Below are 24,231 nucleotides of genomic sequence, written 5' to 3'. Positions count from 1 at the left end.
AAAGAGGAAGTAGATAGATTTTTGAGATATCATGTTGAGGCTATGAAGAGCAATGTTCCCTCTCGGATGCGCAGTCACTCCAAGGTTCCATATATCAATCAGCATTGCATTCTTGTTTAGGAAGTTGCTGCTATGCATAGACTTTAGAATCCATGCACCAAAAAAAAATTAGAGGGAATATTGAAGAAGAATTAACACGAAAGGGGAGTAGAGACCTGCAGATCAGCCATGACTTGACAGAATGACATAGCAAATTTGAGGGGCTGAATGGCCAACTTATGTTCATTGAATTCATTTGCAATAGCAACGTAAGGTGTGACACAATGAGAACATTAAACAGTGGTCATTTTAAGAAACTGTTAATTAACTAGTAGAGTTTGGGTAAGTACATGTTTTGAGAGTTATGTTCAGTTGCTAAACACTGGAATAGATTTTTGGCTGGGCTAAAGCTGGGTAAAAGTGAGTACTGCAGATACAGTCATAGGGTCATAGAGATGTGCAGCATGGAACCAGACCCTTCGGTCCAACTCATCCATGCCGACCAAATATCCCAACCCAATCTACTTCCACCTGCCAGCACCCAGCCCATATCTCTCCAAACCCTTCCTATTCATATACCCATCCAGATGCCTTTTAAAATGTTGCAATCGTACTAGCCTCCATGACTTCCTCTGGCAGCTCATTCCGTACACGCACCACCCTCGGCGTGAAAAAGTTGCCACTTAGGTCTCTTTTATATCTTTCCCCTCTTACCCTAAACCTATGCCCTCTTGTTCTGGACTCTCCCATCCCAGGGAAAATACTTGTCTATTTATCCTATCCATGCCCCTCATGATTTTATAAACCTCTATAAGGTCACCCCTCAGCCTCTGACAGTCCAGCAAAAACAGCCCTAGCCTATTCAACCTCTCTCTATAGCTCAAATCCTCCAATCCTGGCAACATCCTTGTAAATCTTTTCTGAACCCTTTCAAGTTTCACAACATCCTTCCGATAGAATCGTGCACAATATTCCAACAGTGGCCTAACCAATGTACAACCACAACATAACCTCCCAATTCCTTTACTCAGTACTCTGATCAATAAAGGAACGCATACCAAATGCCTTCTTCACTATCCTATCTACCTGCGACTCCACTATCCTATGAACCTGCACTCCAAGGTCTCTTTGTTCAACAACACTCCCTAGGGCCTTACCATTAAGTGAATAAGTCCTGCGAAGATTTGTTTTCCCAAAATGCAGTACTTCACATTTATCTAAATTAAACTCCATCTGCCACTTATCAGCCCATTGGCCCATCTGATCAAGATCCCATTGTAATCTGAGGTAACCTTCTTCGCTGTCCACTACACCTCAAATTTTGGAGTCATCTACAAACTTACTAACTATACCTCTTATGCTCACATCCAAATAATTTATATACAGAGGAACCTCGATTATCTGAACACCAATTATCCGAAAATCAGATTATCCAAAGGCGATCTCCAGGTCCCAATGGAAACATTATATCAAAGAGTCTTTCCGATAGTGATCGCGTCTTTTGTTTACAGTGATTAAACAGGCACCGTCTCCAAATGACTGACCTCCCACCCTCTCTCTCTTCCCACACTTTCCCTGGAGTTCTACAGAGGGGTGTATCCTCACCCCGCCCCCTTCCCAAGATAATCTGACCAATATTGCCCTGTACAGGGCAAAGGTGGAACCTGTCAAAAAGTTGCAGTAAAGGGTTGTGTGTGTGGCTGTGTGTGCGTGCGTGTGTGCGTGTGCACTATTTGGAGACTTACCCCACAAAGGCAGCTGCCGCAGCAGCAGTCTTGTTGGTGTCCAGTCCAGCTCCCCCAGAGAGGGGACAGGTGCATACGGGGTTGGGGCAGCGGTGTTGGTGTTGGGGACGGGGGAGGTGTTGCATGGTATTGGGGGCAGGAGGGGCGGTGTTGGACGGGGTTGGGGGCTGGGGCTCGCGCGCTGTGCTGCTGCAATCTTCTGAATGGGGAGCAGACTTTAAGAACTCCAAGCCCCAGATGAAAGGCATTTAATCGATTAACCGAATCATCGATTATCTGAACAAAATAGCGCCCGCTCATCACATTCGGATAATTGAGGTTCCCCTGTAAATGATGAAAAGTAGTGGACCCAGCACTGATTCTTGCGGTACTCCACTGGTCACAGGCCACCACCATCACCCTCTGTCTTCTACCTTTGAGCCAGTTCAGATGCTGGAGGCTAGAGTCAAGATTAGAGTGGTGCTGGAAAAGCACCGCAGGTCAGACAGCATCCGAGGAGCAGGAAAATCGACGTTTCGGGCAAAAGCCCTTCATCTGATTCTTGATGAAGGGCTTTTGCCGAAAAATCGATTTTCCTGCTCCTCGGATGCTGCCTGACCTGCTGTGCTTTTCCAGCACCACTCTAATCTTGACTCTAAAGCTGGGTAAGGCATTTCACCACAGGGATGTTGTAAAATGACAAATGCTGTAGCCTACTATTTCAATTTCAGCTCATTTTTTCTCATCTTTTGGAGAGTATTTATCAATCTGGGGTATCTTGCTTGCTGGGATATACTAGTTGTACTGTCCATCTTCACTCAAATGGCTATTTTTGATGTGCAATACTAGGCAACTGGGAGTCATTAAACTGTTACACAATAAGTTTTCAAAATCAAGCTGGGTACTATTCAACCAACATTTGAACACGTATGCATGCAACACCTGGATAATAATAAAGAACAGATCTTTTGTCATCTTAACCATGGATCTGTAGGGTAACTGTTATTTCTTCACCACCATTTAGTTAACTAAATGGTCAATCAATCAGTTTCAAACATGGACTATTCCGAGCTTTATACTGGCTGAGGCCCATGCAGCACAGTGTAATCAATCACTGAGCTATCAGGAAAGTGTTAAGGAACTTTCTATTTCCAACAGATTCATATTCAATCATTAGAAGTATGGAACATGAATGGATTACTTTAAAACTAAACATAATAAAAACAATGAAATTACTAAAATAAATTTTGCTTTGGACTTTAAATTGTAAAATCTAAACAAGTTTCAGTAAACTTCTACAATCATCTTGGAATGAAATATTCCAGCATGTCCTTCCTGGTTTAGACTTTGAAATTGCATTTAATAATAGCTATTGTTTGAGTACCAAGGGTGGCCATTGGGAACCATAAGGGAATCTGATGCTCACTCATGCACTTCTGCAATAACAAATGCCAAATACCATCTTGGTATGGCCGTAAGCATCCATGCAGCTAACATCCTCCTGAAGTGTGATAGTGAGGCACATTAGGAAGTCACTAACAATATCATTTTGATCAGTATATCAATGGTCTAGCCAATGCCCTCTCTTTACGTCAATTAGCTGAATGCATTCCAAACAGCAAGGAGAATGGGGTATTGTCAAAAACTGTCAACCTATCTTTTCTCCTGCAGAATAAATTGTTGTGAGATTGTGAAATTTGGCATTCTTACATTTGATCTGTAAATGAAAAGTTTCAGTGGCATGAGTCTGTTCAACTATGAACTTTTCTTCTTTCAACAGATCATTAGTAGACAAGACCTCCTAATTTAGCATTTACAATGAACCTACAGCTATACAGATAAGGAAATTGCGTACATTAATATATGCTGTCACCCACCTTCACAAAATTCTCAGTCAAGAGTATGATAAGTAGCTAGATTACACTTAGACCATAAGACCAACAGACATAAGAACAGAATTAGGCTATTTGGTCATCATGTCTGCTCCACATTTCAATTATGGCTGAGATAATCCTCAATCCCATTCTCCTGTAACCCTTGCTAATTAAGAGCATATGTGTCTCTGCCTTAAAGATTTGCCTGCACATTCACTCTTTAAGAATTTCTACTAACTAAAATTTACCATTTACTAATCACTGCAGGATATTGTTACAGAAAGCAGGCAGAAACTTGTATGAATATTTATTTGCTTACAAATGAGTCTGTTTATAATAGAACATTTAATCACCCAGTCATTCACAAAAATGGGGCCATTATAACATTTAAATGTTAAACATTTGATTTCTATGTAATGTAATGTAAAAAAATATTACAGAGGATCATAATGCCAGCAGAATTATAATTTTTTTCAGTTTGAGAACATAGACATAGAACATACAGCACAGAACAGGCCCTTCAGCCCACGATGTTGTGCCGAACATTTGTCCTAGCTTAAGCACCTATCCATGTACCTATCCAATTGCCGCTTAAAGGTCACCAATGATTCTGACTCTGCCACTCCCACAGGCAGCGCATTCCATGCCCCCACCATTCTCTGGGTAAAGAACCTACCCCTGACATACCCCTTATACCTTCCACCCTTCAGCTTAAATTTATGTCCCCTTGTAACACTCTGTTGTACCCGGGGAAAAAGTCTCTGACTATCTATTCCCCTGATCATCTTATAAACCTCTATCAAGTCACCCCTCATCCTTCGCCGTTCCAACGAGAAAAGGCCTAGCACTCTCAACCTATCCTCGTACAACCTATTCTCCATTCCAGGCAACATCCTGGTAAATCTCCTCTGCACCCTCTCCAAAGCTTCCACATCTTTCCTAAAATGAGACGACCAGAACTGCACACAGTGCTCCAAATGTGGCCTCACCAAGGTCCTGTACAGCTGCAACATCACCTCACGACTCTTGAATTCAATTCCTCTGCTAGGGAAGTTGAAATGAAATAGTCAGGAATCTATTCAATTACATTGTGTCTCAAACTACATCTTTTTAAAGCACAATATAAAACAGTGCTTGCCAATTTTTTTTCTGTACTGTTAACAATTTCATAGCTTAGAAATTACTGGAAGCCCTTGGTGCCTCAGTAAGAACTGAGAAACTAGGACAGAGAGCTGTGGGGTGGATGTGGGTGTGTTAGGAGGTAAAAGGAATTAAAAAAAACTTTTCACTGGCTCATTTGTGGCAGACATTAGACCTCAAAGATTGATGAGTTAGGCCATACCTACCATTAAAAGATACTCAAGCACTTGAGGCCTTACAAGTGTAAACACTCAGTCATTGTTGCCTTGGCGCTCACAACTCTCGAACCTCATCTCGCTATCCCACAGGGGACCACGTCCCAGTATACAACCTTTAAACAAAAATATATTCCTGCCACTAATGGCTCGAATGGAACAAAATTTACTGATTGTCTACATTTACAGCACTTTGAAAATACAATCTTGCAAGTCTGAATTTGTTTTATCTTCATGCTTGTGCAATTGACCACATCATACACTTACGCCAGCTTAGTGATTGGATGAAGGTTGGCCAGGTGGTTCTTGTTGAGAATGACATCCCTGATTGGGGCAATCAGGGTCTCTTAGCTGACAGATATATAAAGAGGAGTCTCGCTCGAGGGAGTGGCACTGAGCTACCTGATCAGAGCTCATGTACTAGGCAAGTGTAAATAAAGGGTGACTTGGTGATGGGATACCGGCCTCTGTGCAGATATTTCATTTGCCAAAGCAAGAGCTATTCAGTTGGAAGGTTCACAGGAGGACCATGTCTGGCACTTAGGATCTTCCTACATGACAATGGGGCAAGCACCTTGCCTGTACTCACTGCCATCCAGCAGTTTTATGAGGATTACAAATTCCCTGCACAAAATATTGCTGACACCGAACCAAATCAGGCCAATGACAAAACATATTGGAATTTCAATGCACCTATTTAATTCTTAATGCCCTATAACACTACCTCTCAAAACTGGTAAGTCAAAAAGTAACAGACTAGTCATTTACTGGCTCAATATTCATGTCTTAGATTTTTAATGCACAAGATACTGATGCCTATGAAGAACGCAAGAGCAAATTTTAATTTAGCCATTTAAATTTTCAGTCAGGAAGAATAAATGGCATTTAAAGAAAGTATCATTGTTAATATTTAATCAAAGGAGCAATGACTGAAGTCAGGACTTTAAGTTGCCTTTTTAAATATCTCAGCACTGAGAAACCAATTACACCAACAGTTAGTAGAATGAGCTCCACCCTGAAGTACTGATTATAAATTTTATGCAAGCCATTAAACCTGGGAGACATCAATTATTGATCCGTCACATCTTCAATCCCAGGTGACTGTGACTAAACTTATAGTCCTAGTCTACAGTTCATTTCTAAGATCTAAAGGCATCCCATGTCTGACTTAAACTTGGAATTACTATAAAATAAGTTACTTTTAGTTTATTACACCAACAGCTTTCATTAATAGAACACGTCCCTTTCAAAAGAATCAACCATTATCCAACCCAGGATAACTGGATTCTTACAGATACTTATGTCCTAGTCACATGAGAGCAGCCTAACTGCACCATACAGGAGTGTCCAATATCATGGAGTGACTAAACAGGATTTTATTTCTATAGTTCCTCATAAAGGGAATTCCCAATTTCTGCATGACTTTTGCATGGTTTTGCAAGGAAATGGTTGTATGTAATGTTCTTGCAGAAAGCAGGAAATAATTTTTAAATTGTCCAGAATTTGCAAGTTGCTTGCAATACTTCATGATTTGTATAACTATTATTGGCAATCAATACATCAAAAACACGTATATTTACTTCCTAGGTTTAACTTTGTTTATATTATAAAAAAATTAAAAATAAAGTTTTTAAAAAATAACTATTTCTTCTCAGTAGAAGACAATCTGTAGTAGAAATGTGTAAAACAGCTTAATAAGAATTGCTCGGGAATAACAGGGGTATTCTTGTCATCAGGGGAACTGACATAGGCACAGTAAAGGAATATGAAGGATGGACTGCAAAGCACACCAACCGCTTTGTAAGGTCTGTTTGCCTCCAGAGAGCACTCCACTGGGCAGCATACCGGTTGGAGTCAGGCCTTTTAAAGTTAAAACACTCTCACTCTCCTCTCTGAAAAAGAAACAAAATAGTTGTGATTTTTTCCTGGTATTCATCAATACTTTGCTTTTTCAAGCTTCTTTCAATTATAAATTTGAAATGTAAAATTAAATACAGTGACAGCAGAGATTACATGCAACAAAAGTAGTGCCCATTCTGTTGGGTCCCACTCATGGAGCTGAATTATATGATCATAAGCCAGGTGAGCCTCCTAACCATACCCTCACCACAACAAAATAAAATAAGATACGATAAAGACAGTCAGCATACACTGCTACAAGCCTCTTAAATTAAAATGGTGAATGGGCCTGATAGACCACTTTGAAATGTTTATTTATTGAGCATGTTAATGATCCAATCACAGCATTTTTGCATTAATTTTTTCATGCGTTGATGGAGAAAAAATTGGCAATGTTTTAAAATAACTATAATGAGGTAGGGCAATAGTGAGGGGAAAAACGGCCTGCCACTGGGAACATGTCTGAACGTAACAACAGTTTCTTCTAGTGAAATGGCAGCACTTGAGATTAATTTTTTAAAAACATTTTGCAGCTTGCCAGAAGAAATAAAGGAAGTGCAAGTAGGGTTCTTTGAATTTGTAGCCTTTATTGACATCCTGTTATAAAATTATAAGCCTATTTTTGCATGACACAAGAACGTAACACAAGCACACAGGAACTGGGAACAACAGTAGACCATTCAGCCCCTAGAGCCTGCTCCACTATTTACTAACATCATGACTGATTTCATTGCAGTCTCAACTCTATCTATGTCTACCTACCTCTTTATGTCCACCTCCCCAAATTACATTTGATTGTTGATCAACAATCTAACTCAGCATTGAATATTTTCAATGTCCAACGTCTACCACCCTCCACAAAAAAGAATTCCACAGATGAAAGACAATTTGAGAAAAGGAAAGATTCTCCTCCTTCCAGCCTTAAATAGGAGATCTCCAAAATTTTAGTTTGTGGCCCTTAGCTATAGGGATCCACACAAAGGACATACAAATCTATAAAATGTGCATGTTATCTCAGCATCCACCCTGTCAATTCCCCTCACAATTTGATATATTTCAATAAGATCATTCTTCATTCTTCTAAGTTCCAATTGCAGAAACTTCCTTCATAATCCTCTCATCTCAGGAATCAGTTGAGCAAACTGACTCTGTTGCAATTTTATAATTTTTTAAATAAGGAGATCAAAACTGCACGCAACAACATCAGATGTAGAAGCATAAAGACACTAATCAGCTATAGCAACATTTTTCTACTTCTTTATTCAATTCCTCTTACAATGAATTAGCTGAGTTGGCTGGACAGCCAGTTGTGACGCAGAGTGATGCCAATAGCATGTGTCCAATTTCTGCATTGGCTGAGGTTACCGTGAAATCACTCTCCTTCTCAAACTCTCCCATCACCTGAAATGTGGTGACTCTCAGGTTTAACCCCCAATTGTCATTTCTCTCTAATGAGAGAGCAGCCTTATGGCTGGTAGAATAATGGCGACTTTACCATTATCATGGAAGCAGCTGTATACTAAAAACACAAGCAATTTTCATTGCTGTGGGATTCCACAGGTACTTGCTGTGACCCTGAGAGCTATAATTTCTGCTTAACAGTTTCCAAAAACTTGTCATTGTCAAATTGGGGCACTTGTAAATTTGTTATTTGATTCACAGTTCCAAGTAGTTGTTAGGAGATTAGTTGCTTTGATGTGGAGCTAAGAATACAAATATTTGTCTTCAGAAGAAATTGAATATTTGGGAGACTTTAATGTACTGAATAGGCTTTCATAAACAAGAGATTTATACACAGTGACATCTGAAATAAATACTTTGAACTTTGTTTTATTTTGTTGTAGCATGGCTCTTCTGGTCTGCCCAGGGTGGAATCTGGATGAGTTAGTGAGGTGGTTCTGCACAAACCTTGCTTAGGTCTACAAATGGCTATGAGGTGGTTGGGTGGCAGAGGTTTGTAAGGAAGGTGGTTGAGGGCATTGGTGTGTGTATAGTGTATGGAGGACCTTGGGAGTTGGTATGGAAGCGTGGGTTGGCATGGAGGGTGTGTGGGATTATTAGGTTTGGGGGGGGGGGGGGCCAGTGGGTTGACAATTTTGAAGCCTGGAAAGTGTGTCAGAAGGTGAGACAGGGGAGATGTGATTGCTAGAATGCTCTTTATATTTTTTGCTCTTATTGAACCAGGGATGAAGCAGAGAGCCAAGGTGGGCCTTTTAATTAGCCCTACTCCACCACCTATAGCTCCTTCTGCACTGTGTCTGGGATGTGTCAGACCCAACTTCAGTCAGCACCTGTCACCTTGCCAAATCACTTCCGTCCCAACCACCACCACCACCATCACCAGATCCAATCGAAAATCCCTGAGTCACTCTACTAACCCCAGTGTCAGGTTTGCTAAGTCAGAAATTTTCCTGACTCTGTATTTTCAAACTTGATGATGAAAATGTTGGCCTATATGTCTTCTTGACTATTTATTTATCTACCTTTCTTTGTTTCATCAGCATACCAAGTTGCCATGTCATTGATATGGGTTGTAAATGGATGAAGCCCATGAACTGATGATATGGCACTTCACTATTCTAGGCTTACTAACCCAAAAATGATCCATTGTCCCTTTTATCTGCTTTCTGCTATGTTGATATGAGGAAGTTAGAAAGCTACAAAGGGATCAGTTCCATGTTTTACTTCTCTTTCAAGGCATACTGGGGGCTCAAGGGTTAAACATTCCACTGCCAAAGAGACTCACTGCAGTATCAATTGTATGCCTGTCCTCTTACAATATAGACAGAACATCTCAGTAGGGGGGAGGCTGACTGTATCCCAGAAAAAGGATCCAGTGGAGCCACAGATGTGAATTCCTCTGCAGGCTCCTGTTCCCATTGTCTTACATCCCCTCCATATTAGCATAAGTACTGTTTTAATCTCTTCCCATCAACACATGATCATGAAGAATACGATAATCAGTCCCTGTAATCCATTCACAAGTTATCACAGGACATCGACATTCATTGGGTTTTGTAAATTCATAATTGCCTATTTTAAACTATGTAACGACAATCGACCATGTGACTGATGAACCTTTTGTTTTATCCCTTTAAAAAAATACTGTCTTTGTGTGTAGGGCAGAGATTCATGAAGAGGTGTCACCACAAGTAGACGAATGACTATTTCTGGTCACATTGAAAATCTCTCACTGGATTTGTGGAAAAAAGACATCAACAGATATGTCATCGCTTATATCATGAGTGGCTTTTCTTGATGTGGCACTTTGCTGAATGCCTTTGGAAACCCAGGTATACCATATGTGCAGGTTCCCCTTTATCTATATTGTTTGTTATCTCCTCAAAGAATTCTAATAAATTAGTCAAACTCAACTTCCCTTTCACAAAGCCATGTTGATTCTGACTAATCATATGATTTTCTAAATTTCCTGCTGTAGTTTGTTTAATAATGGATTTTAGCATTTTTGCTGAGGCAGATGTTAGGCTAACTGGCCGACAGAAAGCAGGAAACCGTCTCCCTCCTTTCTTGAATAGTTAGTTTGGTGATTTGCTAATTGGCTAGAACTTTTCCTAAATTGAGGAAATTTTGGTGTATCGTAATGAATCTATCTCCCATTCCTGTAGCCACTTAAATTTTAAGATCCTAGGATTCAGCCAAGAAGATCCAGGAGAACTGTCAGCTTTCAGTTCTGATAGTTTTCTCAGCATCTTTTCCCTGGTAATTACAATTGCTTTGAGTACCTCCCTTCTTTTCACTTCTTGATTTTCACGTATTAGAGTCATAGAGTCATAGAGATGTACAGCATGGAAACAGACCCTTCGGTCCAACACATCCATGCCGACCAGATATCCCAACCCAATCTAGTCCCACCTGCCAGCACCCATCCCATATCCCTCCAAACCCTTCCTATTCATATACCCATCCAAATGCCTCTTAAATGTTGCAATTGTACCAGCCTCCACCACTTGCTCTGTCCGCTCATTCCATACACGTACCACCCTCTGTGTGAAAAAGTTGCCCCGTAGGTCTCTTTTATATCTTTCCCCTCTCAACCTAAACCTATGCCCTCTAGTTCTGGACTCCCCTGACCCCAGGGAAAAGACTTTGCCTATTTTTCCTATCCATACTCCTCATAAAGTTTGTAAACCTCTGTAAGGTCATCCCTCAGCCTCTGACACTCCAGTGAAAACAGCCCCAGCCTGTTCAGCCTCTCCCTATAGCTCAAATCCTCCAACCCTGGCAACATCCTTGTAAACCTTTTCTGAACCCTTTCAAGTTTCACAACATCTTTCCGAGAGGAAGGAGACCAGAATTGTACGCAATATTCCAACCAATGTCCTGTACAGCCGCAACATGATCTCCCAACTCCTGTACTCAATACTCTGACCAATATTTTTGACATTTGGTTGTGCCTTCTACAGTGAAGACAGATACATGATACCTATTTAATAATTCCAGAGAAATGATTGCTGGGCCTCTTGGTGAGATATGTGTATCATCTATAGTCACAGGCGAGGTGCTGGAACTGGAGGTTGGCTAATGTGGTGCCACTCTTTATTAATTGCCCAGTCTAATTCTTTAGTTTAGCTACATTCATTTTCCTTTTAAATTCTTATAAAAATTCTTAATATCTGCTTTTATATTTCTAGTTAGTTTGCTCTTATACTCTGATTTCATTCTCTTTTTAAGTCATTTTTTGTTGGCGTCTAAAAACTATCTAATGTTTTGACCTGCAAATAATCACTACAGTATTAAATGTTTTTTCTCTTAATTTGATACTAACTTTAACTTGCTTATTTAGCTATTCACAATGCTATTTTTTCATGTACTCTTTCTCTTAAAGGAATATAATTAAGCCGTGAGTTATGAAATAGGTCTTTAAGTGGGCGGCACAGTGGCACAGTGGTTAGCACTGCTGCCTCACAGCACCAGAGACCCGGGTTCAATTCCTGCCTCAGGCGACTGTCTGCACATTCTCCCCGTGTCTCCGGTTTCCTCCCACAGTCCAAAAATGTGCAGGTTAGGTGAACTGGCCATGCTAAGTTGCCCGTAGTGTTAGGTGCAGGGGTAAATGTAGGGGAATGGGTCTGGGTGGGTGTGCTTCGGCGGGTCGGTGTAGACTTGTTGGGCCGAAGGGGCTGTTTCCATACTGTAAGTAACCTAAGTAAGTATCTCCCACCATTCTCTACATCCTACCTGTTTACCCAGTTGTTTTCAGCCAAATCAATTCTCAGACGTTTGCAATTCTGTTTACTTAAATTTAACATACTCTTTCAACCCACACTTCTCATCCTCAAACTGACTTTGAAATCTAAAATGTTAGAATCAGTTTTGCCTAGAAGCTCCTTCAACTATGAGATCATTAACACATTTAGTTTCATTATGTGATAGCAGGAAAGTAGGTCTAAAGTTGTCTATTCTTTGGTTGGCACTAGAATGTACTGCACTAATAAACTGTCCTAAATAAATACTATGAATTCATCTTCCAGAATAGCTTGGTCAGTCTGCTTGGTCAAATCTGTATGAAGACTAAAACCACCAATAACAATTACCGTATCTTTCTTATAAAACTCCACATTTTGTCCCATATATTCTGTCCTTCAGTGAATTTGTTAGTTGGCCTATAAACTACTCCCATTCATGGTTTTCCAGTCTAACCAAACTGATCCATATGCTAATCTTCTGAACTAATCTCTCACTGCTGGATAGATGCTTAACAGAGCTATTCCATTGCAATTTCCATCTAAATGGCTTATATTGAAATTCAACCTCATTGACATTGCACACCCATGCCTCAGAGTCACCCTTCACAACCATTTTACCTCCTTTTTCTAAACACAACAATTTCTCACACTCATAACTCTTTGTTTTCTCACCTTTCAGAAGAGAACTCAGAAATCCAGAGAGAGTCAGAGAACTGAGGTTTTCATTAGTGATAACCACCACGACAATAAATGAATGCCCATTGAGGCCAAAGTGAAGGAGGTCTTACTCCAGTAAGTGGCAAATGTCAGTACACGTTGCCTCAAAAGCCTGGCTCATGACACACTATGGTGCACACCCACATCAAGAAAGCTTATCCCCAGCTTTTAGATTCTTTCTGTAGGGTTTTTCTCTTTTGATGGTATTAGGCAAAAGCTTTCAAAAGCTGATTGGGGCAGATGTTCGCAGGTAAAGGGACGGCTGGAAAATGGGAAGCCTTCACAAATGAGATAACAAGAATCCAGAGAAAGTATATTCCTGTTAGGGTGAAAGACTGGTAGGTATAGGGAATGCTGGATGACTAAAGAAATTGAGGGTTTGGTTAAGAAAAAGAAGGAAGCATATGTAAGGTATAGACAGGATAGATCAAGTGAATCCTTTGAAGAGTACAAAGGCAGTATGAGTATACTTAAGAAAGAAATCAGGAGGGCAATAAGGGGACGTGAAATAACTTTGGCAAATAGAGTTAAGAAGAATCCAAAGGGGTTTTACAAATACATTAAGGATAAAAGGATAACTAGGGAGAAAATAAGGCCCCTCAAAGATCAGCAAGGCGGCCTTTGTGTGGAGCTGCAGAAAATGGGGGAGGTATAAACGAGTATTTTGCATCAGTATTTACTGTGGAAAAGGATATGGAAGATATAGAAAGTAGCGAAATAGATGGTGACACCTTGCAAAATGTCCATATTACAGAGGAGGAAGTGCTGGATGTCTTGAAATGCATAAAGGTGAATAGATCCCCAGGAGGCCTGATCAGGTGTACCCGAGAACTGTGGGAAGCTAGAGAAGTGATTGCTGGGCCTCTTGCTGAGATATTTGTATCATCGATAGTCACAGGTGAGGTGCCAGAAAACTGGAGGTTAGCTAACGTGGTGCCTCTCTTTAAGAAGGGTAGTAAGGACATGCCAGGGAACTATAGACCAGTGAGCCTGATGTCGGTGGTGGGCAAATTGTTAGAGGGAATCCTGAGGGACAGGATGTGCATATATTTGGAAAGGCAAGGACAGATTAAGGATAGTCAACATGGCTTTGTGCGTGGGAAATCATTTCTCACAAACTTGATTGAGTTTTTTGAAGAAGTAACAAAGAGGATTGATGAGGGCAGAGTGGTAGATGTGATCTATATAGACTTCAGTAAGGTGTTGTACAAGGTTCCCCATGGGAGATTGGTTAGCAAGGTTAGAACTCACGGAATACATGGAGAGCTAGCAATTTGGATACAGAACTGGCTCAAAGGTACAAGACAGAGGGTGGTAATTGAGGGTTGTTTTCAGACTGGAGGCCTGTGACCAGTGGAGTGCCACAAGGATCGGTGCTGGGTCCTCTACTTTTTGTCATTTACATAAATGATTTGGATGCAAGCATAAGAGGTACAGTTAGTACGTTTGCAGATGACACCAAAATTGGAATGGTAGTGGAGAGCGAAGAAGGTTACTTCAGATGACAACAGGATCTTGATCAGATGGGCCAATGTGCTGAGAAGTGGCAGATGGAGTTTAATTCAGATAAATGTGAGGTGCTGCATTTTGGGAAAGCAAATCTTAGCAGGACTTATACACTTAATGGTAATGTCCTAGGGAGTGTTGCTGAACAAAGTGACCTTGGAGTGCAGGTTCATAGCTCCTTGAAAGTGGAGTCACAGCTAGATAGGATAGTGAAGAAGGCGTTTGGAATGCTTTCCTTTATTGGTCAGAGTATTGAGTACAGGAGTTGGGACATCATGTTGCGGCTGTACAGGACATTGGTTAGGCCACTGTTGGAATATTGAGTGTAATTCTGGTCTCCTTCCTATCGGAAAGATGTTGTGATCCTTGAAAGGGTTCAGAAAAGATTTACAAGGATGTTGCCAGGGTTGGAAGATTTGAGCTATGGGGGGAGGTTGAACAGGCTGGGGTTATTTTCCCAGGAGCTTCGGAAGCTGAGGGGTGATCTTATAGAGGTTTACAAAATTATGAGGGGCATGGATAGGATAGGGAAAGATATAAAAGGGACCTAAGGGGCAACTTTTTCACACAGAGGGTGGTACGTATATGGAATGTGCTGCCGGAGGAAGTGGTGGAGCTTGGTACAATTGCAACATTTAAAAGGCATTTGGATGGGTATATGAATAGGAAGGGTTTGGAGGGATGTGGGCCAGGTGCTGGCAGGTGGAACTAGATTGGGTTGGGATATCTGGTCGGCATGGATGAGTTGGACCGAAGGGTCTGTTTCCATGCTGTACATCTCTATGACTCTGTAACTCTGATCGTTGTATCCATTGACTTTGTGGAGAAGCATGAGCTGAGCAAATAGAGGCTGGTGTAGCTGCTGGCATTTCTCCAGCGTTGCTTCTCTTGCACTCACTAAAAGTCTGCATTAAAGAGCTGCAAATCTCTTCACTTCCTGCAGTGAAGGCCAGCAGTAAAGAAGTACAAATGAAGGTGAGTAAAGTACAATGACTTTTAGAAGTTTGGAGGTTATGCATGAAGCAGTGAAATCTTTAGTGAACAGATTTGTGTAGTGAGAATCTTTCATGTAACAGTTCAACAGTTACCTTGTTTCATTGTTCATAAGCTTACCAGCAGGGCCGTTTCAACGAACCATATTGCCTCACTGTCCTCTCACCTGTTGACCTGGCTGAGTTCATAATAACTTGCTGGCTCTTTGAGGTTCGATGGGCTGTATGAACTACTCCTGCTCACATTGCCTATGAATTCTCAATTAAATCACAATTAATTAGTCTACTTCCACACTGAAGTGACTGATTAACATGACAGTTTTCTGTATGCCTCCCAATGCATGTTGGCTAAACTTTGAAGTGGCAGAGCCACATTGGGTCCCTGACTGTATGTCATTTGTAATTTGCTGTCCACACTAGAACAAGCTTCCCATTGGCAGTTTTTGTTCTGCTACACATGTAAATTAAAATGGAATGAGGTAAGTACTTGAAGAAGAAAAATATAAATCAATATGGGCAAATGTCAGGAAAATAGTAAATCGCTTCAGTTAAAGAGTCAACGCTGGATGCAGTAGGAAGAACAACTTCCTCCTGTTTTATAATTTCCATCATTGTATGCATCTCTGAGTTCTGCTTATTACACATATACAAATATATATACATACTGATTACACAGAGGATATTGATTTGTGTGTTTTTTTTGTAGGTGCCTGCTGGAAGAATCTATGTGAAAAATCAGTTTAAATTCATAATTGCATGCTAAAGTTCAAGTTGTGCATTTTCACTTGCAACATTTTTAAAGATAAATTTGGGCGATTAATGGATATTGTACATTAATTATTTTTATGTTTTGTACATTATTAGCAAAATTGATACATAAATAATACCTATTGGATTACTTTTGAAGTAATTATTAAAATGATAGAACACATTTTAAATGATACTTTGTGAATTAATCTTTTTGTGCTTTTGAAGTCCTTTAAACAGTTACAATGAGGTATGATGGCTCAGTGCCTCACTGCAACAGGAACCCAGGTTCAATTTCAGTCTGGAAATTACATGTTTTCCCCATGTCTGCACGGATTTCATCCGGGTGCTCCTGTTTCCTCCCACAGTCCAAAAATATGCAGGTTAGTTGGATTGACTGTGGTAAATTGTCCATAGAATCCAGGAATGTGCAGGTTGGATGGATTAGCCATGGTAAATATGAGGTCATGGGGATTTGGAGCAGGGGTTTGGGTCTGGGTGTGGTGCTCTTCGGAAGGTCGCTGTGGACTCAATAGGTCAAATAGCCTCCTTTCACACTGGAAGGATTCTATAATTCTATGAATGCTGGAATGAACATCTTATACATTATTGAAAACAGTTTGAGTAAATACAAGAGATCAGTTAAAAAATCAGTGAAAAGAAAAAGCTTTGTAAACTCTTACCTGAGCACAGAAAATACTCTTGCCATTTTGCCAATGGCTCGAATTTTGTTCCTGATGACCTCTTTACGAGCGGCAGCTGCATTTGCTTGGAACAAAAAGCAGTATTTGATTCAGAAAAGAGAAGCCTAAATTCTCTTCACTTTTTTTTTAAATAACAAAATGGGAACATTTCGAATTAGACTTCCACCTCGAATAAAGCATCAAAATTGCCCAGAATAATGTATAGATTACCTCCTCGATTGTCAAAACACATTAAGGTATCTTAAACCTCTCTGCCACCCTTTGAGATAATTGTGCATGTCATCCTCCCCCATTGTCTCATTGCTACTGCCTATCTCAATGGGACTGCTATAAAAGGATTCTGGATAATCCAAGATGAAGGACGGGGAAAAAATGGTGGCTGTAAGAGCTGCTCCATTTTGGAGGTATTTTCAGAGTTGGAGCTGATTTCCTTGAATTCCAGGAGCAGTAATTATTGTTTTATAAGCTGTTGCATTATTTTGGAACTTTGGGAAAATAAATCAAAACAATGGCAACTTTAAGAAGGAGGAAAACAAAGGGTAGTGACCACATGGGCAGTAATTCAAACAGAGGAAGAAACCTACACTGCTTTCTGACACAGCAGTAATCTGCACAGCTTGTGCATTTACTGTCTACTTTCAAACTCTGGACAGGTTCTAAAAAAAATAAACAAACTCCAATCAGTGACATTCACAGAAACCTGTATGTGGGAGCAGGAGCAGCTCAGTGGCTTTTCAAAGTGTAACCTTACTGTTTTTCTTTTGTAAATCTACAATAGTGAGTAGAGTGTTTTTTTATTTGATTACATGTTGTTCTTGAGACCAGTCTCTTGATTAAAAATATAAAAACATATGTACTAAGTTAGCCTGCAGTGTTGTTTTTAGAGTAGTAAGACTGTGGTATTTTCTGGGTCTGTAGATTGTTAAGATGCAAAAATGGCTTTTAGTAGAGTGATATGCTCTTCCTGTTGGATGTGGGAGATTAGGGAGAGTTCCCATGCTACTGATGATCACGTCTGCACCAAGTGTGCTTGATTGTGAATCCTATTTTATCGCATGGATCGATTGGAGTGGCAGTTAGAAACAATGAGGAATTTACAGTATCAGGAGTGATGGATGGCAGTTGCAGGGAGGGAGATAAACCGAAGATACAGTCAGGTAGATGGGTAACCTCCAGAAAAGGTAGGAAAGGGAGGCAGGTCATACAGAAGTCTCCTATGGATATTCCCATCTCAAACAAATATGCTATTTTGGAAAATGTAGGGGGTGATGGACTCTCAGGGGTATGTAGCACTGACAGCCAGGTTTCTGGTACCAAGACCAGCTCTTATGAAATGAGGGCCTAACAGGTAAGGCAGAAGAACTTAGGGTATGATTATGGAACTGGGATATCATAGCAATTACAGAAGTGTAGCTTAGAGATGGATAGGACTGGCAGCTTAATGTTCCGGGTTATTATGCTGTAGGAAGGATTGAAAGTCGGGGGGGGGGGGGGGTCGAGAGATGAGGGGGGAGTGGCATTTTTGATTCGGAATAACATTATGGCTGTATTTAGGGTGGATATTCCTGGGAATACATCCAGGGAAGATATTTGGATAGAACTGAGAAATAAGAAAGGGATGATCACCGAACTGGAATTGTACTGTAGACCCCTCAACAATCAGAAAGAAATTGAGAAACAAATCTGTCAGGAGATCTCAATTTATCTGTAAGAATAATAAGGTGTTTATGGCAGGAGATTTTAACTTTCCAAACGTAGAATGGGACTGCCATAGTGTTAATGGCTTAGATGGAGAGGAATTTGTTAAGTGTGTACAAGAAAACTTTCTAATTCAGTATGTGGATGCATCTACTAGAGAAGGTGTAAAACTTGACCTATTCTTGGGAAATAAGGCAAGGCAGGTGACTGAGGTGTCAGTGTGGGAGTACTTTGGGGCCAGTGACCATTATTCTATTAGCTTTAAAATAGTGATGGGAAAGGATAGACCAGATCTAAAAGATAAAGTTCGAAATTGGAGCAAGGCTAATTTTGATGGTATTAGACAGGGGATTTGAAAAGTTGATTGAGGGCGGATGTTCGCAGGTAAAGGGGTGGCTGTAGAATGGGAAGCCTTCAAAAATGAGATGAGATGAAAGTCCAGAGACAGTATGTTCCTGTTGGGGTGAAAGACAAAACTGGTAGTTGTAGTGAATGGTGGATGACGAGAGAAAGTTAGGTTTTAGTCAAGAATAAGAAGGAAGCATGTGTCAGGTATAGACAGCAGCAATCAAGTGATTCCCTAGAAGAGTATACTTCTGAGGGAGATCAGGAGGGCATAAAGGGGACATGAGATAGCTTTGGCAAATAGGGTTAAGGAGCATCCAAAGGGATTCCAGGGACAAAAGGGTGACTAGGGAGAGGATAGGGCCCCTTAAAGATCAGCAAGGCCATCTATGTGGGGAACCACAGGAGATAGTGGAGTTACTAAATGATTATTTTGCTGGTGTTTACTATGGAGAAGGATATAAAAGATAGAGAACATGTGGAAATAAATAGCGACATCTTGAAAAATGTCCATATTACAGAGCGGGTGGTGCTAGATGTCTTAAAACACAAAGGTGATCAGGTGTACCTTAGAACTCTGTGGGAAGCTAGGAAAGAGGTAGCTGGGCTCCTTACTGAGGTATGTGTATCATTGATAGTAATAGGCGAGGCACTGGAAGACTGGAGGTTGGCTATTTAAGAAAGGTGTTAAGGAAAAGCCAGGGAACTATAGACCGCTGAGCCTAACAACAGTGGTGGGTAAACTGTTAGAGGAAATTCTGAGGGACAGGATTTACATATATTTGGAAAGGCAAGGACTGATTAGGGACAGTCAACATGGCTTTGTGCATGGGAAACTGTGTCTCAGGAACTTGGTTGAGTTTTTTGAAGTAACAAAGAGGATTGATGAAGACTGAGCAGTGGATATGATCCAAATGGACTTCAGTAAGGTAATCAACAAGGATCATCATGGTAGACTGGTTAGGCCACATGGATTAGAGGGAGAACTAGCTATTTGGATCCAGAACTGGCTCAAAGGTAGAAGTCAGAGGACCGTGATGGAGAGTTGCTTTTCAGACTGGAGTCCTGTGACCAGTGGTGTGCCACAAGGATCAGTGCTGGATCTATTGCTTTTCATTATTTATATAAATGATTTGGATGTGAACATAGGAATTATGGTTAGTAAGTTTGCAGATGACACTAAAATTGGAGGTGTCGTGGACAGCGAAGGTGTTTACCTCAGAATACAACAGGATCTTGATCAGATGGGCCAGTGGGCTGAGGAATGGCAGATGGAGTTTAAGTTAGATAAATGTGAGATGCTTCACTTTGGAAAAGCAAATCAGGGTAGGATACGCACTTAATGCTAAGGTCCTGGGGAGTGTTGCTCAACAAAGAGACCTTAGAGTGCAGGTTCATAGTTCCTTGAAAGTGGAGTCACAAGTAGATACGATAGTGAAGAAGGCGTTTGTTATGCTTGCCATTATTTTTCAGTGCATAGTGTATAGGAGTTGGGAGGTCATGTGGCAGATGTACAGGACATTGGCTAGGCCACTATTGGAATACTGCATGTAATTCTGGTCAAACTTGAAAGGGTTCAAAAGAGATTCACAAGAATGCTGCCAGGGTTGGAGGATTTGAGCTGTAGGGAGAGGCTGAATAGGCTGGGGCTATTTTTCCTACATCATCGGAAGCTGAAGGATGACTTTACAGAGGTTTGTAAAATCATGAGGGACATGGAAAAGGTCTTTTCCCCAGAGTGGGCGAGTCCAAAAGTAGAGAGCATAGGTTTAAGGTGAGAGGGGAAAAATTTAAAAGGGACCTAAGAGACAACTTTTTCATGCAGAGGTGATGTGTATATGGAATGAGCTGCCAGAGGAAGTGGTGGATGTACAATTACACATTTAAAAGGCATCTGGATGGATATATGAGTAGGCAGAGTTTAGAGGGATATAGGCTAAATGCTGGCAAATGGGTCTAGATTTATTTAGGATAGTCGGTCGGCAGGGATGAGTTGGATCGAAGGGTCTCTTTCTGTGCTGTATATCTCTGTGATTCTAATTTATATTACTTAATTATTTATAACCAGAACACATTGAATAATGATTTCCTTTTGTTTAGCTCCACCTTTACTTCAGCAGTTTATCTGTACTTGGCCTTCTTTGCTTTCTAGCTTATGTGCTGCACCTTAGTTACATGAACAATTACATGGGTTGAGTTTCCACATATTGCTGATAATTAGATTAGATTAGATTAGATTAGATTAGATTACAGTGTGGAAACAGGCCCTTCGGCCCAACAAGTCCACACCGACCCGCCGAAGCGAAACCCACCCATACCCCTACATTTACCCCTTACCTAACGCTACGGGCGCTACGGGCAATTTAGTATGGCCAATTCACCTGACCCTGCACATCTTTGGACTGTGGGAGGAAACCGGAGGAAACCCACGCAGACACGGGGAGAACGTGCAAACTCCACACAGTCAGTCGCCTGAGGCGGGAATTGAACCCGGGTCTCTGGCGCTGTGAGGCAGCAGTGCTAACCACTGTGCCACCGTGCCGCCCAATGTTCAATTCAGTAGGTGTGGATCTTATTTGATCTTGTCATTTCCAACACAAAGATTATCTATTCTCACCCATGCCCCGCCCACAGCCATCTGATAAAATTCACATTTGTGCCGTTGTTATCTCTAGACTTAGCTATTCTGACTTCCCATCTTCCTGCTGCAAGACTTATTCTCCCATTAGCCTGATCTTTACTGATATATATTGGACACATTCTTGCAACCCCTCCAATTCAAAGTTTTCATCTTGATTAAGTCTCATTATCTCTGTAACTTATTCTTATCCCAAGTCTTACCTTCAGAACTCTGCATTTCTCCTGACTGTTAGCTATACACCTTTTTTTCTCCATCATTTAAGATACTATACTTAAGTACCAGAGGTATTTCTATTCATTAGAAGTGTTTTCTAAAGAATTATGCATAGGCCAGAATCTTCACACCGTATCAGCTATATGAAGGCAACTCTTTTTCTATATATTGTAAATTGTAAAAAGTACTCCTACCATCAAATATCTCATCTCCATCTGTCATGAGTTCATCATCAGAGCAGATATTTAGAACATTCACCAACATTTCTGTCACTGAAACAAGAAAAGAAAGAAATTAAATTTCAGAACAATGCCATCACCTTGCTAACCTTGACCATCATACCATCATCTTGATCACAACTTCTTTATTGGAAAAGATGCTGATGAGACTAATGAAAATCAGAGAGAGAGGGAAGAAGAAGGATACATCACTTTAGGGTGTTCTTGTGCACTTTCACGTTACTGTCTCAAAGCAAATCAATTGATTATCTGCGAGTTGTGAAAACTCCAGAAAGACAAAGATCAAAGATTATAGAGCATGAAATGCATTTCCATGAAAAAGTATTTTAAAAAAAATTAATATTACTGGCAGATTTTCATGTATTGCATGATAATAGGAGTTAAACCTTCATTACCACAAACAACAGTATTGTTCAATCATTTGAAGTAATGGTCATGTTTTGCACAGTAAATCAACTGAATTGTAAGACATAAAAAAAATCAAAACTTGTGTGAAATGGCATCTTATGTCTGTAATTTAAATCTAGTTCATCAAAAAAGGTTGTAGTTCTACAATCTTTTAAAGTTTGCTTCATAGTTTTAAGAGTTAAGATTTTACTTAAACCTTAGTGAGAATTAAATTATTACAATATTGAATAGCAATTACGAAGGACAATCAAAATCGTATTGTCTGTTATAAATGTTCATTAGCTTCAGTCATGGGCCATTCCTTGCACCTACTGCATTGGTATTTGCAACTGTCTGGAAAGTTACTTGGCTCAACCTAAATGATCCAAATTTCCTTGGATATTCCTAGAAGCCACCAGTACAGAAAACGTCTGTTCAATCATGAATCTTCCATTTAGTCTTGGGACAAACTTTGCTGTTTCCATGGTGATGATGTAACCAACGATCTTGATGGCTGTCTGATTAAAATCTGTTCTTGTCCCAAGTCTTATCTTCAGAACTCTGCATTTCTCCTGACTGTTAGCTATACACCTTTTTCTTAATAAAGATAAATATAAAATGAAAAATATACAAGCTACAATGTGGGAATCTAAGTAATAAACTATAGAGATGACTGACAGTGGTTTAACCTGAAGGTCACTACACCCGTGGTGAGAGGAAAGACCTTCATTGTAACCTCGGCTGTTGCAAGAACTGAACTCATGTTTTTAGTGTTACTCTGCATCACAAACCAGCTGCCCAGTGAACTGAGCTAATCAACTGCATTTCTAATAAACAGGATAACCTAGATTGCTTTGAATCGTATTATTTTAATGAAAACTTAGCTATCCTCTTAAATTTTAGGTAGCTTTCTCTTTGTGTGTTTGAAACAGAAGCTTACATTAATTTCCTTTCAAAGTGGAAGGAGACCCACATGTTTAACAAAGCTTATGATTACAGAACGAGAGAATGTTTGTTTCTACGTAAAGTTTGAACCAAGGCAACAGATGAAAGAAAACATCCTTCTATAGTTGATAGACAGAATAGGCTTAGCCACATAAATTTATTTTTCCAAACATATAAACAAACATAAACGATTGACCATTCAATACTAGCAATCACCATGCTGCTGAATGACAAAGACATTATCCATAGTATGTGACTGATTACAGATTAAATACTGTGAATATTTAAGTTTTGCTCAAACACCTTTTACATCCCAGTAAAAAGTACCACCTTGGAATTATCCATAAGAATATCATGGAGAAGGAATACAACACAACATTCTCACTTTTCTGCACCCATTCACAATTAAGATTCACGCTACACTATTTACAGATGAGCTTTTTTTTAAATTATGAGAAAATTGGATTCTTTCTAAATTATTTCACTAAAATTTCAGAGGAACACATTACTAAAATAATATAATTTGGATTAATCTAACACAAAATTTAAAGTGACTCAAATTTAAATCCATGTAATTTACAGACTAAAATTACATTGGAAGTTATATATAGTAGCCTTGAGAGTTGTCATCCTGTAAGCTGAAGCTTAAAAGTTTGTTCACATACCTTTCTCACCAACAAAAGGCAAGGACCAAGTAAAGACATCCATAAAATTTGGTAGCCAGTAAGGATGCGGAGAACAGTTGAACTGTCGAATGTTCATAACATTATTCTCGTATTTCAATACTGCAGCTAAAATGAAGTAGAGAGACACAGTAACAGCTTAGCACAGTATCAGTTACTTAGGTTATATACCACAATAGCAGCTGTACAAACTTCCTTGACTAACTTTTGCAAGGATAATCTTGTGGTTTATTAAGTAACAAGCATTTATTAAGAAATTGCAAAGTAATTCAATGTAAATGAAGAACTTTTGAAGTGTAAACTTATTCAAGGCTCA

The 24,231-nt window shown here is 40.0% G+C and overlaps 1 protein-coding gene across 7 annotated transcripts in view; it reads right to left on the bottom strand.

Annotated features, from left to right (window-relative positions):
• Window positions 1–24,231, bottom strand: part of ppp3ca (protein phosphatase 3, catalytic subunit, alpha isozyme) — a 425,143-nt gene that overhangs the window by 23,976 nt on the left and 376,936 nt on the right. For all 7 annotated transcript variants that reach the window (XM_043703681.1, XM_043703683.1, XM_043703682.1 and 4 more), the window contains 4 exons: window positions 23,898–24,023; window positions 21,856–21,933; window positions 16,744–16,828; window positions 6,787–6,884 (listed from right to left, as the gene is read on the bottom strand). In XM_043703681.1, coding sequence (XP_043559616.1) covers window positions 6,787–6,884; window positions 16,744–16,828; window positions 21,856–21,933; window positions 23,898–24,023 — 387 coding nt within the window. The remainder of the gene's footprint in view (window positions 1–6,786; window positions 6,885–16,743; window positions 16,829–21,855; window positions 21,934–23,897; window positions 24,024–24,231) is intronic.

The sequence above is a fragment of the Chiloscyllium plagiosum genome, chromosome 14 (assembly GCF_004010195.1).
Source record: "Chiloscyllium plagiosum isolate BGI_BamShark_2017 chromosome 14, ASM401019v2, whole genome shotgun sequence".
NCBI classification, from domain to species: domain Eukaryota; kingdom Metazoa; phylum Chordata; class Chondrichthyes; order Orectolobiformes; family Hemiscylliidae; genus Chiloscyllium; species Chiloscyllium plagiosum.
Note: the sequence above shows the minus strand (reverse complement) of the source record. Positions and strands in the feature narration are given on the sequence as shown.